The 19,363-nt window shown below is 42.0% G+C and overlaps 1 protein-coding gene across 1 annotated transcript in view; it reads right to left on the bottom strand.

The window, feature by feature from the left end:
- Nucleotides 1-2,984: 2,984 nt before the first annotated feature.
- The window catches only part of AGO2 (argonaute RISC catalytic component 2), a gene marked incomplete at its 5' end in the record, with an annotated part of 62,389 nt that continues 46,010 nt past the window's right edge, over nt 2,985-19,363 (bottom strand). The window contains 9 exons of the mRNA XM_084260142.1: nt 2,985-3,114; nt 3,477-3,676; nt 4,274-4,375; nt 5,688-5,822; nt 8,058-8,252; nt 9,298-9,388; nt 13,082-13,241; nt 15,119-15,303; nt 18,530-18,663. Of these exons, the coding sequence (XP_084116268.1) occupies nt 3,006-3,114; nt 3,477-3,676; nt 4,274-4,375; nt 5,688-5,822; nt 8,058-8,252; nt 9,298-9,388; nt 13,082-13,241; nt 15,119-15,303; nt 18,530-18,663 (1,311 nt within the window). The 3' untranslated portion in view covers nt 2,985-3,005. The remainder of the gene's footprint in view (nt 3,115-3,476; nt 3,677-4,273; nt 4,376-5,687; nt 5,823-8,057; nt 8,253-9,297; nt 9,389-13,081; nt 13,242-15,118; nt 15,304-18,529; nt 18,664-19,363) is intronic.

Below are 19,363 nucleotides of genomic sequence, written 5' to 3'. Positions count from 1 at the left end.
ACTAAAAATATTCCCAGAACAGCGAGCTGCCAGGGTTACAGCACACTGTCCTTTTTTCAGAGTAGATACTTAATCAAAAAGAGTTTTTAGAAAAGCACTTTAAATTCTTCACTAATTCACCACTTGCAGGAGGTGGGAGGAGAAAGGAGGGAGAAATCAAGCCATAAAGAATGAGCAGTATTAGAGACTTTAAAAGTTCTGTAAAAGGTGAAAACATCCCTAGCCTAAGATGCATAATCATCCCAAGTTCTTCATACCTGGGGAAGGAAAGCCACATGAAATTTCTGTTCATGCCAAGAGGAGACACAGGTGACAGCTGCTCTCAGATGAAGGGTCTGCCTACCGCTCCTTTTTCTCACAAAAAGGAGCTGCAACTATTATTCCAGCCCAAAGAACACACCCCAAATAGGATGCAGTGAAGTCCCACAGTTTGCTTCAGAAATAAGGTTTGAGGTCAAGACAGATTCTGCCCTCCTTGCACCATCCAACCACCTGTATAAAGTCATTTATTCCAGATCTGTGCAAAGGAAAGAGAAGAATGAGTTTCACATCCAAGAGGTCTCTGCGTTAACAAAGAGCAACGACACTAAACGGGGTCTTCAAACTGTTGAGCTTTTTCCTACTTGTTAAGAGTATTTCATATAAAAAAATAATTCTTCTATAAAACTCTGCCAAATTAAAATCTGAAACCTCCCAAGGAAACACAGAGAAGTGCAACATACCCACCCTGGAAACACGTTTGAGGTTTAGCGGTGTTTTAGGGAAGGGATGCACAACCTGCCTGGAACACAGAAAGGTAAGACAACCCAAGGTAGAATTTGCTTTCTGTCAGTACCAGCAGGATTTAAAATCTGGATTTGCATCACTACAACCAAGAAGAAAACCCTAACCCAGCAGCCTAATCACTGAATTAGAACAATGCAAATATAACTCATCTGTTAATAGTTTAGGTGGGATAACAACGTAAATCCAAGGCCGACAACCAACGCACTGCTACAAGGCAAAGATTGGAACTTGCACGAAGTTATGTACCTAAAAAACACTTTATGCAGCAAAGGTTGGGCTTTTTCTAGCTTATTCAACAGCAACCAGGTATAGTCCATGGGCTGTATGGCACAGGCCTCTCTGTACTGGCTAAAGGTACTTGCCCATCTCAGTGGCTCGAGGTAAAAATGTATTCAAAAGAGTGACTGAGCTCATCTGCTAAGAGAAGGGAAAAGATGAAGCAAGATGAATCTGTTGAAGAGAATGACATGTTAAAAGCCTGCCTCTTAGCACACATTTCAGTTATCCTATGAAAAATAAACGTCAAGTCAGCATAAACAAGTTGCCTGGGCTTTTTGATTTTTTTTTGCATTTTCTTCTAAACCTGCTTTGTGGCATCGTTATTAGTGCAATGGTTTCCATGTGTGTTATGGTTTTTATGAACCCAGTGTGCAAACTAACAGAAGCGTTTGTCTAAATTATCAGTTTTTAATTAATACTTCTCCTAAGAGGATGGCAAAACTCTCACATTTACTCTTGACCTCATGCATAATGAAGAGAGTTCCGCCTCCCTCTGTAAGTAAACTTCAGGTTCCTAAGATTTCTCTTTACTGCATAGATTCTCTGACTTTTTGTCTAAATTACAAAAGTGAACCACCCTCCTCCTCTATCAGAGCTCCTGCTTCACCAATATTCAACACATAAATAACAATACAATTGTTTTGTGCTTGAATGAACGTAGAATGTTGGTCTCGTGTGCGTCTCTGAACTGCACAGGTAAAACCTGCTGTGTTGTGTGCACGCTTAAAAAGCTGCTCTACAGTTTACAAGCTCTACAACATACACTGCACCTTATCTCTGAACTCTCACCTCCCAAGTTGATTGCATATTTTTTTTTCTTTTTTGCATTTGAATAGCAATGTCCCCACAATAAGGTTTTCATTTCTAAATCCAAAGCATTCTTGATATGTTAACAGAAGTATAATGAGCATTCCTTAGTAAATAAAAATAAATAATAGCATCTAGTCTATCACATTAATACTGTGAAACATATATAAAATTTACATTAACTCAAAACAACAGTGAAAAAGGATTGTACTGTATTTATCACCACAGACCCGTATTCTTTAGAGACTTTGGAAAGTAAGTGTCACAGTCCTGTATGACAAATTCTAAAGTTAGCTGTCAGTATGATTTTTTTTTAAAAAAATTCTTTACAATTATTTTTCTTTTTAAATGGCACATTTTCTTTTGCCAATCCAAGTGGAGCTATTAAAAGCTTAGGTAACAAGTTAATTCTGTTTTTAAAATTCTTCTTTAGTCTATGAAAAAACATTTTCAAATGCAGCACAATAAAAAAACATTCAAGAACAAGCTTCAGAAAATACATTTGCCCTTAGACACACAGAGAAGAAACCTCGTAAGACAGTTGAAAACCAGAATTGTGTCACACTCTTCTTTTGAAAATTAAAGTTGTGTAAATGCATCTAGAGTAATCAAGGCTTCATAAACAGTCAAAAAATTCTTTGCTTTCCTTTGTATTAAAAGCTAATTCACAGCATTTTAGCCCATCAAACTTTAGTATGAATTAGATCCCTCCAAATTATTAAAAGCAATTCAATGAATAGCAAACAGAACGAGGAGTTTGAGTTGGGTTGCTGTTTTGTTTGGTTTTTGTCTCCTCTACACCCCACCCCCCCCACCCCCCCAAAGCCCTGAGATCACAGCTCTTGATTTAATTATAAAATAAGGGTCTGTTTTATACCAAAGCAGCTTAAAGAGATATTTTTTTTTTGGCAAACTACATTTCCAACAATAGTGGGGTTTGGTACAAGAATGCAGCTCGTAATCAAGTCTGAAATTCTGGACGGAAGGCTGTCTGGCAAATGGGAAAACACAAATTAAGATGCATCACTCATTGCTGGCTGTCACTGTAGCTCGGGCAACTGTTGGTCTAAGTGCAGCTGGTCTCATGTGAATCCAACTCTGGATTGGACTGAGTCGCTAAACATTAAAACATGTCAAGCAAAGTACATAGTGCGCAACGTGTCCTGATGAACTTGAACTGCTTTAGCAAGTGCTTGATGATCTCTGCCATTACTCTGACCCGAAGTGTGGCTTCCTTCAGCACTGAAAGAGAAGGGAGGTTGGGGGAAAAGGGGGGGGGAAAAAAAGGTTTGGGGGTAAGGCAGCAAAACCCTATTCCATCTGCCTCTCCTTGCATATAGTGTTTTCATAGTGTGTTTATTTCATCTAAACAGAACAGTCAAAAGCCAATTACACTCCTGACACCACCGATGCTCTGAAACAGAAGAAAGCAGAGGTGCACAGAACACCACCTAACTTTCTTCCCCGTGACTAAATTCAGTGGCAAGGCCAAATTAACCCTCACACCGCTAACTGAGGCTTATCACTGACCCCAGAATTAACAAGCCCATCTCCTTCCTGCTTCCTTTCAAATTCTGTAATAACACAAAAATGATGTGACTCACCTATCGTGTTCTTTATCCACCAGATGGTACCTGGCTCTGAAGGCAACCAGGTGGGCGTAATATGCTGGTGCAGGGATGGAAACAGAACGAGTACAGCGTACGTACGTATGACACAGCTGGTAGGTAAGAATCTGCAGTTCATCTGAAGAGAAACGATTGTCATCCCAGAGGACATGGTAATGAGAAGGTCTGCTTGTTCCCTGAAGGCAGATCACACAGGATGTCAGCGTTTCGAAACAACGTCTCTTTAAAATTCCATCTCTGCAGGTGAACTGCAGTGTGACTGGCTGCTTCCTCAAAATCACATGGGCAATTCTACGTACTTCAGCAATTTTTTTTCTTTAAAAAGGCATCCAACCCCCCTCCTGGCTCCCCACAGAATTAATCCTTTTGCATAGCATTGAATTTTCTAGAATTTCCTCCTTGTAACTAAAATCAAACAATCTTACTGACATGTATTTTCATCTTACTAAGTTTAGATCAGACAAAAAGCCACCGTACAGAGTAGCTCGAGGCAGCACATCAGTAGCCTACAGCAATCTAACAGTGTCCCTACTGAATACACCTCAGACAATACCACACACAGACAGGATAGAAGCACAATAATCCAAATGCATGGGGTGTTCTGCATATCACCAGAGATTCACAATGTCTGTGAGCGCCGTGGATGGCACAGGTGAAAAAGGCAGAACACACAGATGGCAGTTGAACTGTTTGTCTCCTGTGCAAAGGACAGGGAAAATACCACCAGGCAGCATTATCTTTGGGAAGTTTCCACCCCCCATAAAACACTGTACCTGAATACCGGCGTGACTACACAGGTAGAAGTCAAACTCTGATGGGTGGGTGATTTTTGTGTCCACTGTAGTACCAGCTGGAATGTTGCCGCTTTTTCCAACCTGTGTGAAGAGAAAATGCAACACAGTAACACACACGCCCCAAGTTTAGCTGTATAATGAGGGAAAAAGACAAGAAAATAAATCTGTAGAAAGCAAAGAGTCAAGAAAGAATGAAAATGAAAATCTGGAGTGTCTCTACTACAGATGGCAAAAAAAGATGAGCTGAAAAATCTTCTCAGAAGTTTCCTACAACAATCAGCTTTTATGCTTACTGTGAGAAGAGTTTGCTGCAACTCATTTGTCAAATTCTTTTCACCTTCCCATGCCAGGACAAAAGTTCTGTAACTTTTCCTGTTTATAGCTGACCAGTGACAATCCATAGTTGTCAGACTTCCCTCAACAAAGAACTTAAAACCCCTCTTCACTTCAAAACAATGTAACAACTGTAGTCACAGAAAGTTATTGATATCATAAACACCTTCATGTCAGCATCCAAAGTTATTAATTATTGTCTTGAAACCCAGTGGGCTCCAAATGCTCCTGCCAAGTAGCCTGACAGAAGGAAAAAGAACATGAAAAAACCCATCTGTGAACAGGGTTTGCCATTTGGAACTCTCAATTTACTCCCATTCTAGACCTGGGGAGTCTCCTCTCCACCCAGAAAGGTGGAATCAATATTTCTAACTGTACTTCACACAGATACCATAACAGCTTAGAAACACTCATGAAACTATTTGGAAAGTTTAGTACTACATGTGTGCATGACACCTGATATATCCAAACCAAACTCAAGGTATCTACAACATTAGACACCTAAAATACCTTAAAGGTACCACTAATGGTAAAGGAAGTATTCCCAAAGTGTAGGGTTCACCTTGCCTAACAGTTTCAGTGTCTACATTACAGCTGGCAACCCAACAGGCACTCCAAAGTCAACGACAACCAAAACAGTGACCTCACTAGCACCAGACCCAGGTGAAACACACCTTAAAGTGCATTGGGAATACTATACACATCTCCATTCACAACAGAGTGCCCAAGGTAACTCTTCTAGATATAAACAACTACAGTGCAAACCCTACACTACTCAGATCAATCTCAACCCTTAAGGATCTTGGGAGTAAAAAAGAAGCAAAGAAACCTGAAAATTCTGATGAACTTATAGAAGGATGGACAGACCTGCTGAAAGGCAAATCCTGCTGCTCTATCATAAAAGCTTCTTATCAGTTTATTATCTATGAGATAGAAAATGAAGGGTGGAGTTTCCAGGCAGAAAGATCTCATGTAGTTAACTTAGTTCTTCTGTTTATTTAAACAGCAATAGGTAGCTTGGCTGCCTGCTGGATACTTGCTGGTCAGAGTTGGCACATACCCGCTCGTTTTTATCCGTACAGAAGAGTCTGGTGTGATGCCTTTTCTGCACAACTATGAAAGTGATTCCAGGCTGGTAATCCTTTTCTAGTTTAATGCACGCTTCTCTGATAGCCAGCAGCTCGTGATGGAGAACCTGAGTCAGAAACATAAAGATGAGTGATAAATAGGAAAGGCAGCTATCCCTACAGATGACTCTTACTTACCATGTTCCTTCTTGCATAGTCACACAGTAATGAGATGTCAAAGCATGGAGGATTCAACCTTGATTTACTTAATGAGAACAAATTAGATCACCACGTCACCGCTTTCCCAAGCCAGACTAGAGCTGTTTCTGTATTTCATAGAATCACAGAATGTTCTGGGTTGCAAGGGACCCCAAGGATCACACAGGTCCAACCCCCCTGCCACAGGCAGGGACATCAACCTCCAGGCCTGGAGCTACACAAGGTTGCCCAGGGCCCCATCCAACCTGGACTTGAACACCTCCAGGGATGGGGCATCCACCACCTCTCTGGGCAGCCTGTTCCAGCCCCTCACCACTCTCTCTGTAAAGACCTTCCCCTTAATATCTAATCTAAACCTTCCCTCCTTCAGCTTCACTCCATCCCCCTTGTCCTGCCATTATCTACCCTTTTAAAAAGTTGATTCCCCTCCTGTTTCTCTGCTCCCTTCAGGCACTGAAAGGCTGCAATGAGGTCCCCCCACAGCCTTCTCTTCTCCAGGCTGTACAAGCCCAGATCCCCCAGCCTCTCTTCATAAGGAAGGTGCTCCAGCCCTCTAAGCATCTTCATGGTCTCCTCTGGACCCTCTACAACAGTTCTACACCTTTCTTATACTGGGGGCCCCAGATCTGGACACAGTTCTCCAGATGGAGTCTCATGAGGGCAAAGAAGAGAGGGACGATCCCCTCCCTGTCCCTGCTGGCCACCCCTCTTCTGATGATTTCTTCAGCTCAAAGCATGAGGCTCGGATTAATAAGCTGTATGTCAAAAATCTTTTAAACTGCCATATAGAAATGAACATTTAATTAGGCTGCTGAATATACAACAGCCTAATTATTTTTCAGACTAGTACAAGGGATAAAATCCAGAATTCCTCAACTTTGTGCTCTTTCCCAGCTTGGTGAACTCTCCTGCAGAACCACAGGCATTGATAAAAACAAAAAGCAATTATTTGGGTTAATTATAAACTAAAACTTGAGTGAAAACAAGTTACTAACAGGGGAAAAAAATAATTCAGAATTTCATCCAAAGATTATTATACTAATTCAAGTTTACTAAGTGACCTTTGCTCCCTTGGATTTTGAGAAGTTGATTATACTCTGTATCTTTTAATTTACATCTAAAAATACTAGAAAGGAAACCATCTGTAAGTATCTTTATATTGAAAAATATTTCATAAAATTTGATACCTGTAAGCAAATAAAGTAAATACAAGGAAGCATTTGTTGGATTTTATCAAGAACAAATGAAAAGCAGCAGTGTGAAAATACAACATTTATCAATCCTGGTTAAAAAAGTGGGAAAATTACCTTACACTTAGCTTTTATTTACTATCCAAGTTCTGTGGCACACAGTTTGACTAATGTACCTTAAATAGGTCACAGAGGTTGAACACAACTTGACTGCCAAAAGTATACTTAATCATTTATAATTCTGCCAACGCAGAAGTATTAGGAAAAAAGTCAAGGAAACTATGAAAACACTTTCCCTGCTCTGCTTGGTTAGAAACCAACATATTCACAGAATCACAGAATCGCAGGGGTTGGAAGGGACCTCAAGAGATCATCGGGTCCAGCCCCCCTGCCAAAGCAGGGTCCCTAGGACAGGTCACACAGGTCAGTGTCCAGACGGGTCTTGAATATCTCCAGAGAAGGAGACTCCACAACCCCCCTGGGCAGCCTGTCCCAGGGCTCTGTCACCCTCACTGGGAAAAAGTTCTTCCACATGTTGGTGCAGAACTTCCTGTGCCCCAACTTGAGGCCATTGCCCCTTGTCCTGTCCCCAGAGACCACTGAGAAGAGGCTGGCTATTTCCCCTTGCGCCCCCCATTTGAGATATTTATGAACATTGATCAGATCCCCTCTCAGTCTTCTTTTCTCAAGGCTGAACAGCCCCAGCTCACTCAGCCTTTCCTCATAGGGGAGATGCTCCAAGTCTTTATTCATCTCTCTAGCCCTCCACTGGACTCTCTCCAAGAGATCCCTGTCTTTTTTACACCAGGGAGCCCAGAACTGGACACAATATTCCTTAAGGGATGATTTGTTGAGGGTATACTTCTTTTTGTAACTCCAACTATATAAAAACTACATTACTCCCAGAAAACTACGTAACCAAAAACTGAAACAAAATGTAGTAATAAGACTAACCTGTTGGAACTGCCCCTCAGAAACACCATCTCTGTAGAAGATGATACGAGTTGGTTTAAATCTGGTTGATTTGTAGAACTGAATAAGCAGCTCCCTGACCATGGCAGCCAAATCTTGGATGATTTCTTGGCGGTGCTGCTGGACCCGAACAGTGGCACAGTATCGATTAGGATGAGCATCCATGCTTCCCACAACCTGTTGAAAAAGTGATTGTACCAAAACAAACTTTAATAAAGTTGTTTTCATGAAAGCAAGTGCACTGCTATCTTGTACACCTAGGGCTGGACCTAACAAAATTCATAATGTGTTTGGAAAGGGCTTTGATTTAATCTATTTGTGGTAACAACAGTTAGTTTAAACCTAAAAGAGACTAATTTCTTATTTACATTTCTTCATTTGTTAAATAAAACCCCAAACAAATTCAACTTGGAGCACTGATACCACAAAATCATTGATTTAATTCAGACTCCTGCACAGGAATTTGAAGTCCTGAAGACCATGTGCCTTTCTGGGACCCTGTGGAATCTGTAAAACTGAATGGTGAGGCACTAAAGGAATGTCCTGGCTGAACTCCAAGGGATGGGAAATTTTAGTTCATGAAACCTCAGAATTCAGACATTTTAAAAACAGCATGGGACTTAAAGACAGACAAGCAAACAAATTCAAATTCATTACATCAGAAATCAAAACTAAATCCGTCTCCACCTGGCTCTCCCTGAACACACTGACTTAAAAGAAGTATTTATTTAGCATCAGAACTAAACCTAAGATGAAAACCACACATACTGATACTATCATATCCTAATGCAAGTCAGAAGTCTCCCCCCTTTAAGGAAGGCAGTTTCAAGAGATGATTTCATGATTTCACATCGGAAGCGTGAACCCCCAAACCCCACAACTGAGCCAGCCCTATTCCCCATCAGCAATGGATCAGCACTTAACATTTTTAACTGCTGAGAAATCAGGTTTAAAGATGCACCAGCTTATTACGTGTTTCTGATAAATATCAGCTACTAGAAAAGCTCCTCTGTGTATTAGCAGCTCAGACATTTTACAAGCTAATACACATACTCAAGTAATTAGTATCTGAGCAAGCTCTCCAAAGTTTCATTAGGTTCCTGCAGAAGAGTAATTTATACTACTCTAATAAGGCAATCAGAAGAAACAGAGCACAAAAGAACTGAGAATAATTGAGCTGCAAGAGAGCAGAGGTTAAAAATCATTAACACAATTTACTCACTGCAGCAATGGAAGGCTTTTTCCCATCTCCAGCTGGCGGGTGAGTTACATCTGCTCCGAGGAAGATGACAGGCTGTTGAAACACTGGTGGTCTGATAAAGAGAAAGGAAATTTGTAAATCAGGGCTTGTACTTAATAAAGCAGATTAGAACACAAGTAAATAGCACTCTGAAGTCTTGCAGTGAATTAGGCAACCATTTGTACTTGACCAGAGTTGGTCACTTGTAATGAGACAGTTATTAGAAGTCATTATTAGAGTTCTCATACTAATTATGTCAGCTTATTTTTAAAGCTAATTGTTTTCATCTAAAACTAATTTTAAAAAATACTTTTTTTTTTAAACTTGGAGAATTGCAGCCCCTGTTGATTAGAGCACAGAACAGATTAAAAGTTGATCACTTAGGATCAAATGGAATCTGAGAAAATTGAAGGGCCATGAACATGCACATATAAAACTGTGTTTCTGAACAAAAAAGTAACGTTGGTAAGGAAGTACAAGAGTTGTGGATATGAAATCACAAAATGCTTTGGGTTGGAAGGGACCTCAAAGATCATCTAGTTCCAACCTCCCTGCCATGGGCAAGGACACCCTCACTAGACCAGGTTGCCCAAAGCCCCATCCAACCTGGCCTTGAACACTGCCAGGGATGGGGCTTCCACTTCCCTGGGCAACCTGTTCCGGTGCCTCACCACCCTCAGAGTAAAGAATTTCTTCCTAAAAAATCTATCCTGACCCTGCCCTCTGTCAGCTTAAAGCCATTGCCCCTTGTCCTACCACTGCACTCCCTGGTGAACAGTCCCTCTCCAACTTTCTTGAAGGACCCCATCAAGCATTGGTACACTGCAATTAGTTCTCCCCTGAGCCTTCTCTTCTCCAGGCTGAACAAGCCCAGCTCTCACAGCCTGTCTTCACAGGAGAGGTGCTCCAGCCCTCTGATGACTTTTGTGGCCTCCTCTGGACTCACTCCAACAGCTCTTTATCTTTACTCTACTGGGGACCCCAGGGCTGGACACAGTACTCCAGGTGGGGTCTCATGAGAGCAGAGAGGGGGGTTTTTTGAGCTGTGTTTAAAAGTATCTCTAAGCTGAATTCACTGCATCAAGAGTAGGACAGCAAAACACTACCCTGGAAGTGTTAAACTTCAACGGGAGATCTTGGGGCCTCCAGAATTTTGTTGTGTGTGTGCAGGTGTGGGGACGACTGGAGATTCAGCTGTTTTCAGACCTTCTCTAAAAAGGAATTTTAAGATAACTCTAACTATGTAACTTATAATGCAGTTGTACAAATAAAAAGTTCATCTATTCCCACCCCACCAACCAACAGAAAATAATACAGATCTATTCTAAATACCCAAAATCTTCACTTTTCTTCAATGCCTTGGTGATGTGTGTAGTTGTGTCATTTACTTAAACCCCCTTTACTTAACTTTCCTTCATAAATGCAAAGTTTATTGATGTAATGCACAGAATTCATCTTTCTGGCCACATTACCACTGTCAACACACGCCTCTTAACAGAGACCTTGTGTTTATGAATCCAGCATAAACCACTTACACAGGGTGTTTGCCTCTGGTTTGATTCCACAGTATCTTTAACTTCTTTTGGAAAAAAAAAAAAAACCCCAAAACCAAACCCAAATACAAACACCACTGTGCTTTTCTGAGATAAAGTCATTGCATTGCAGAGCATGTAACAGGATAACAATGTCACTTTAACAGCAGAAGCCTCCCACAAGCACAGTACTCAGGTTGATTTTTTAGTGCCATAAACAGAATTGAATAAAATCCATAAAATATATATACACCCGGTCCTATAATGTGGGCTTTTTCCCCCTCCCTGAGTACTTGTTCCAAGCTGCCTTCTGACTAGCCTAAATACCTGGAAAAAAAATTGCCTTATCTGTGCAAAACAAAACGTTGGCTTCTCTGAAACAGACTCCCAAGAATGATGCAGCAGGTTATTCCTTGAGTGCTCTCTTACACTCTCTCTCTCTGCAACTTGGGATGCAATCATTGTAAAAAAGCCATGTTCTTACCTATGTAGGAACCTAGCTCTTCTTTTTCATTCAAGTAACTTGCTATATCTTCATGCTAACATTTGCTACGCTGCACAGTTCAGTGCAATTTAATCTAGATGCTACACAAAGCAATGATATGTCTTTTGTTTTTCCCTCCAAAAAGATGATACTTTTTTCCTTCCTACTCAGCTACACACAGGACTTCAAGTGACTTGTCAGATACAGAATTCAAGAGTATCTAAGTAACTTCAAAGACTGTATCACAGTCTAATTAAAACCCATCAATGTAATAGTAGTAAGAAATTGCAATGTAAACTGGACCTGGAAACTAAGTAAGAGTTTTCTGCTCCCAGCTTTGGGGTTTTTTAATGTCTATGCAGGTTAAGACATACAACAAAACGAAAAATATTGACCACAATTAAACTATGAGGGAATCACAGAACCACTGAATGGTTTGGGTTGGAAGGGACCTTAAAGATCACCTAGTTCCAAGCCCTCTGCCATGGTCAGGAACACCTCTCACTGGACCAAGGCTGCTCAAGGCCCCATCCAACCTGGCCCTGAACACTGCCAGGGAAGGGGCATCCACCACTTTCCTGGGAAACCTGCTTCAGTGCTTCACCACCCTCACAGTGAAGTACTTCTTCCAAACATCCAATCTAAATGGACCCCCTTCCAATTTAAAACCATTTCCCTGTATCTTATCATTACATGACCTTCTAAAATGTCACTCCCCAGCTTTCCTGTAGCCCCTTCAGGTACTGGAAGGCCACTAGAAGATCTCCCCAGAGACTTCTCTTCTCCACACCAGTACTATTTAAAATGCTATTTGTTTCTTTAAAATCATGGCAAATAAAATATTATAAATTTTCAACTCAAATGACAGCTGTGTGATTCAATGGCCAGATTGCAGTAACAATATTTTTATTCTAAATTTCAAGTGGAGCAAATATTCCTCTCCACCCTTTGTAACCTGACCTGGCTATGAGCCAGCAGTGTGCCCTGGGGGCTAAAAGAGCCAATGGGATCCTGGGGTGCATCAGGAGGAGTGTGGCCAGCAGGTCAAAGGAGGTGATCCTCCCCCTCTACTCTGCCCTGGTCAGGCCCCACCTGGAGTATTGTGTCCAGTTTTGGGCTCCCTGGTATAAAAAGGACAGGGATCTCCTGGAGAGAGTCCAAAGAAGGGCTACGAAGATGATTAAGGGCCTGGAACATCTCCCTTATGAGGAAAGGCTGAGTGAGCTGGGGCTGTTCAGTCTTGAGAAGAGAAGACTAAGGGGGGACCTAATTAATGTTTATAAATATCTTAAGCACGGGATACAGGGGGAATTGGCCAGCCCCTTTTCAGTGGTCTGTGGAGACAGGACAAAGGGCAATGGCTGTAGATTAGAGCACAGGAAGTTCTGTACCAACATGTGGAAGAACTTTTTCCCAGTGAGGGTGACAGAGCCCTGGGACAGGCTTCCCAGGGGGGTGTGGAGTCTCCTTCTCTGGAGATATTCAAGACCCGTCTGGACGCCGACCTGTGCAATATGAGCTGGGGAGCTGCTTTGGCAGGGGGGTTGGACCCGATGATCTCTTGGGGTCCCTTCCAACCCCTATGATTCTGTGAACTTCTGTGTGACGATCAGAAGCCAAAAAACAGTTCAACTGAAGTGGCACTTAAACTCCAGCGCTCTGACTACCAACAAAAGCACCCAGTTATCTTCATGTGACGCACGTTCTCTTTGCCATACAATACCCTCTTGCTCTTTGAAAGGTGGCTTACCTTCCCTGTGGCAGTAGAATATTATTTACGCCTCCTAATTTGACATTGATTTTCAAGCAGAGGTTAGACAGGGTTTGAGGTGTTGTTCTTTGCACATTCTTCATCTGAACGCACTGCGTCGCCATCCCCAGCACAGTGTCACCAACGCGCTTCACTTCCGCTGCAAAACACAGCCAGGTGATACAAATATTTGTCTATCATCAATCAAACCATGGAAGAGACCTTAATTCAGTGTCAGTGAACTACATTTAGAGTTTACCAAAGTGCTTGTTTAAGGTTAAAGAAACAAGGAGTAACCTAACCCCTGAGCCCTACCCTGACCTTCAACAAACCTCCTCCCAGTACTGCTCCAGCTGCTGACAGCACAGTAACTGGGTCCTCAACATAACCAAAAGGTACTGTTGGCTTATTTTAAGTTATTTTAACTATTTTATTTTAATTATACTAACTGTAATTTCAGAATTAGTGTTTTATCATCAGCTTGGAAGAACCTTTGGATAATGAAGTAGATAATGTGGATAATAGTAGGATGATGAGCACTTGTTTCACTATTAAATACTGGACTAGTAAACCAAACTTGATAGCAATGTGCTGATTAATATTCAGCCAACCACTTTATCACTTATTGCTTGCATGGAGTGTGTGACCTGTTTAGCAAAGGATGGCCCATAAAACTCCAGAGACACTCGCTAAGAGCTGTACTATCTGAAAGGTTAAAACAAATCCTATTGTTATCAACAAAATTGAGACTTAAAAGGCTTTAAGAGAGCCATAATCTTACACTCAGGAAAAGAAGACATTTAAAGCTTCAGGACAAGCTCAGAGAAGATACAACCTCCTTTGGCAACAGGAGAGGGAAAGGCTTTTTGAGGAGGAGAGTGAAAGGAGAAAAGAGAAGACTGTGGGTATAGGCGGTGTAAGAGTATGGAAGAGCACAGGGAGAAAATGAAGAGATGATTAGAGGGAGCAGAAAGAGCTGTAATTAAAGATAATGACAAGGAAAGCAGATGAGAGTGGTACCACATCCTCTCGGCGGTTAAGTAGAGGAAAGAGTCCCCTTTTAACTCCAAGCAGAAAAGCGTAAACGTCATTTTGTACTGAAATTCCTTTGAAGAAATTAGAGATGAGCAAGCCTTTGCAAGGCTGAATCCAAGGGAGGGTACTGTATTTTGTAAAAAGGTTTACAAAGAAGCCTTTAACTTATTTAATATTGGGAAAAGAAAGTTAGGAAACTATTTTCTGCTCTATTTTATCAGTGAGGGATCAGATAAAAGAAATCTGCGGCTGCTTGGTAGATCTGAGTCATTGGAGAAGACTCCATAAAGCTATGGGAGAATGGATGCTGCTGAAATTAAGCATGGCAAGTGAAAAAGGGAGGAAGGCAGGATATGAAAACAGGTTATCTTGCCTATAGGAAGACCTATTTAAAAACAAAACTCATGGTTTATCTAAAACACATTAAACCCTCTGTGTACATGCAATGTAAAATGCACTGTCAACCTCCTTTCCAAAAAACAGTTCAAGTTCCTGAGTTTTCACCTCCCATGCACCTGTGTCCCCACAACCCAAGAGAAAAAAGCCCAAAGGATAGGGAAAAACAATCAACTGTGAGAGATCTTTTCCCTCACTCAACTTGTTTTTTTGTACAAGTGTGATTAAGTAAAGATGTTCTAAAAGCTTCCTAGGTCTTGAGTTCGTAACTTCTTCAATCATTGGGAGCTTTTAGCATACAAATTACAGTTTGGGTATTTTTATCCACTGTGTGTATCAATTTCAAAGCTTTGTCACAAACCACATGTCAAATTCAACCAACAGGAAGAACGTGGAAAAGCAAATTAAAAGCACAGACAAAAATAATGAAAATAATTTAGATCTTAATGTAAAGCATCATGCAGCACAACAAGGAATAGAATATAAATTCTTAAATGGAATGTATATAGTTTAACCAGAATTAAACTATTCTCATTCAGATACTTCACTTAAAATAACTAAATAGTCACTGAAACACACACATGTTCATGATTTCAACCTACTGACCATAGACTGGTGTTTTTCCAGGCAAAATTACTACAACAAGCTGCAGCCCAGTGTAAGTGTTCTTGAGATGTCTGAACATGGGCTCCACACTGTCAGCTCCCTGTGCGTATTTACAGAAGCACGGCTGCCCCTGGATTGGCATTCCTGCATCTCTGGAAATCTTCCTCAGTTGTTCTGTAAAGGTCCTAAAGGATGTAAATAAAACATATTAGATTCTCAGGTTGCAAAATTCCATGTTGATTTTTGTTCTTTTTTTTTTTTTTTTTTTATATAGTGGAACAATCCTCTGCCCTTTCCAAAACCCTGGGGATTTACCCCAAGTGCACCTTTAATTGACTGTGCCTATGTGGTCACTGAAGGAAAGATAGGGAAAGATAAGGAAATACACTGTATAAATAACACCATTACTAAAAACTTCACTTCCAAAGCAAATTCCACGTCATACAACCTTTCTATGTGACATTCAGTATAAGCTACTTTTTGCAAAACCACTACTCTGATGGCATTTTGGATAGCCACATCTCCTTGTGTGTCACTACAGAAATAGCTTGAGTTCCTTTTTCTTCTTGGCAAGGAAAAAACCCAACAGAAGTTACCAACAATCATGTCTCAGAGAACTGATCCAGCATCAGTAATAACACACACAAAACCACTGCTAAATATCAGGGAAATATCAGGGAAAAGGAGTATCTTGGAGTTCACAACAAACCTGCTCCAATGATGGTGCAAATATAAGTGACCCTTTGATGGGCCTGCTCAGAGACAACCTAATTTTGTCTATGACAAAAGACTCCTTCAGCCCCTATACTAGAAGATTATCTGTGTTGCAAACCTGCTTCTTTCTCCTGGCTCTCCTTAACATGGCCGCATTTGATTATCTTTCCTGTTGAAGGGACATCAAGACGACACTGTGCCTGTTGTAAGCAAGGAGATCAGAAGTGCTCCTAAGGCTCTCTAGAGTACATCCAGTTGGGAAAGTATCTTCAAAGACCTGGCTCCTCCAGGTTGGATGCCTCCATCAATGGTGTGTGAGCAGTCTCTAAGTCCTATCCCCACAAACAAAGGCAAGATGAACAGGTAGCACGGTGTCACAGCGCAGACCTGTACAGGGGAGTACAGGTGCTGAGGGACCAACAGTGACACTATATGTGTTTTTGGGATCTTTTTCCTTCAGAGCAGCTGTAATCTGGTACAGTGGGCTGCAGCACATCCTCCAGTCCAGTTCTACTCAAAAGAAATCCACACTGGGCACTCAGAGTGCTCCTAAACACACAGCATGGCATGGCTGTTGGTGACCATCAGGAGCATCACTTCAATTACACACTCGTGAATCAATCTAAAATGCTCATAGAGACACACCAGGAGATGTCCTTCCTAATGACCAGCTTAATAAAGGTGATCCCAGGAAGCAATGCTTAACTGGCATCAACACTAAGATCCTGTTATGGTTTTGTGTGGCGGGCTTCTGGTGAAGAAAGCGAGGGGGACACTGCAGGGGTGGTTTCTGCAAGAAGCAGCTAGAAGCTTCCTCTTGGCCCAAAAGAGTAAAAACTATCTGGACTCAAGGCCAGACCTGCTGCTGACCAAGGTCAAGCCAATCAGTGATGACCACAGCACCTCTGGGAAACACATTTAGGAGAAAAAGAAATGCAAGTGGCTGCTTTTTGCCACCAGAGAAGAGTGAGAAGATATAAGAAGCTCTGCAGACACCAAGGTCAGTAAAGGAGGGGCAGGAGGCACCCCAGGCACCAGAAAGATTCCCCTGCAGCATGTGGAGAAGACCATGGTGGAGCAGGTGTCTCCCTGCAGCCCATGGAAGATGATGGGGAGCAGAGACCCCACATACAGCCCATGGAGAGGCCTCATGCTGGAGCAGGTGGAGACATGTGGAAGATACTTTGACCCACAGTGGAGCAAGCTGCTGGCAGCAGATCTGCAGCCCATGGAGGCAGACAGAGCAGGTTTGCTGGGGGCAGGTGCCAGGAGGAGGTGGTTGCGACTGTGGAGGACCAGGCTGGAGCACTCTGGGCCTGAGAGACATTCTGTGATTCTGTGACTGCACCCCATAGAGCCTATCTGCAAGTATGGTCTCTAGGAAGGAAGGCTGTTTCTGACAGGTAAAGCAGGATGATTTTGAAGACTTTTAGGAATTCTGAAGGTGTTCATACGCCGATGGATTTACAGCAGCCGAGTTCCAACTTGCTTGGTGAGATATAACCAAAGGCAACAAGACACAACTAGACACAGCCATATTCCTAGTATGAAAGAACATCCTTTCACAGGAAGGACAAACTCCATCTAAGCCATCAAATACATTTCTTTTGGCTCATTAAGTTGAAGACTTCTGCCAATCTCTCACAACTTGACTAACACCTCCTATGCAACATTTCCACAAGAAGCACCAATCTGGAAGAGATTGTTCTCTGGCAGCTTAGTTCCTGCCATGAAAACAAGTTCCCAGCCTTACACAACGAGAAGGAAAGGAAAAGGCAAGATTTCCATTGTTTGCTGGCAACTTCTTGGAGAAACATTCCCAAGCTATTTGGCAAATCATCTAAAGGAACACAGGAACATTGTTATGGCAATACTGCTGTTATGAATAATTACTGTCTCACATTCACCTTACAAAGAGCAGCTGAGTCACCTGCTAGGGCAGCTGTAAGAGCTGCACTTGCCCATGCATGAAAGGAAAGCAACTGCGTGCAAAAGGAGGAATTGGACAATCCATTTACACAAGCACAAACACTTCCCTGATCCCTGCTTTCCCCATGGTGATGTCACTTAACAAGAGTCTTTGAACAATCATGTTCCATCCAAAGGCAGGAAAACCAAAATCAGTTTCATTCAGATGCTCAAAGTGAACAAAGTAACAGTTAGTCCTACTCATAAACACAGCAACAGGCCTGCTCAGAGACAACTCTAGAAGGTAGAAAGTTCTAGATGAAAACTGCATTGCTTTTTAAAGCTTTCCTTTTAACTTCTGCATGAATAAACCTATTCCATCTAACCAGCAAAAGAACCTAAGGTGACAACACACGTTAGCTTTTACTTTTGACAAATACTTGAGATGAACACCCTTAATTTCAGTCTCATTAAAAACCATCAGCAACCTGTCTCACTGGTCAGGAACCCACCATATGTATCAAACCCACCATAAAGTATATACTGCAAACCCACCATACAGTACATATTGCTTTTGGAAAGTCTGATTTGGAGGCTTTCATGATGCTAGCACTGAAATCATGCTGTTGTCATTCAAGACACAGAGACAGGTATTTAAAAGCACTGTTAAAGATGTTTTGCCACATAATTAACAACTTAACAAAATACAGATTCTAAATAAGTAAGAGAAACGATGCTATTTCCATACCAAATAGGTAATAAAATCATAATTAAATTAAATACACTTACTTCAGATGAACTTCAGTGCACTGGCGCTGGGGGGCAAAGCACGCTATTGCCCAAACCTTTATCTCTATTCCAGTGTGAAACTGTTTGTTCCTCATGTCCCAGACTCCTTGAACTGGTGTAGCAATTGCTTTATTCTGGAAGGATAAAAACCCAGACACAATCAAAACACCAGGGCAAAAACATGCTAACAGAAATCCATTATGCTTCTGCTTCCCTCTGACTAGCAGGCTTTATATCCACAGGTCTTTCTACTGCTCCAACATCCACCCTGGCTTATAAAGATCATTCTTACCACTGTGACAAGACAGCATGCTACTCTGGTGGTGTGGTTTTTGTGGCAAGATTCTGATGCAGGAGGGAAGCTGCAGGGCTGGCTTCTGCAAGAAACAGCTAGAAGCTTTTCCTAGGCCCAAAAAGAGTAAAGCCCATCGGCTGGGCTCAAGGCTGGATCCACTGCTGACCAAGGCTGAGCCCATCAGCGATGGTCACAGTGCTTCTGGGAATCACATTTAGGAGGGAAAAAAAGCAAGCAGACACTTTTTGCCACCAGAGAAGGGAATGAGAAGTTGTAAGAAACTGTGCAGACACCAAGGTCAGTAAACAAGGAGGAAGAGGCGGCACCCCAGGCACCAGAAAGATTCCTGTGTAGCCTGTGGTGAAGACCATGGTGAGGCAGGCTGTCCCCCTGCAACTCATGATGATGGTGGAGCAGATAACCACCTGCAGCCCATGGAGGGCCCCAGATAAGAACAGGTGGATGTACCCAAAGGAAGCTGTGGACCTTCCCCAGGAGAAGCCCATGATGGAGCAGGCTCCTGGTAGGACTTGAGATTT

This window comes from Gallinula chloropus, assembly GCF_964237585.1.
Source record: "Gallinula chloropus genome assembly, chromosome: 2".
NCBI lineage: Eukaryota > Metazoa > Chordata > Aves > Gruiformes > Rallidae > Gallinula > Gallinula chloropus.
The sequence above is the reverse complement of the archived record's forward strand: the minus strand, read 5'-3'. Positions and strand labels throughout refer to the sequence as shown.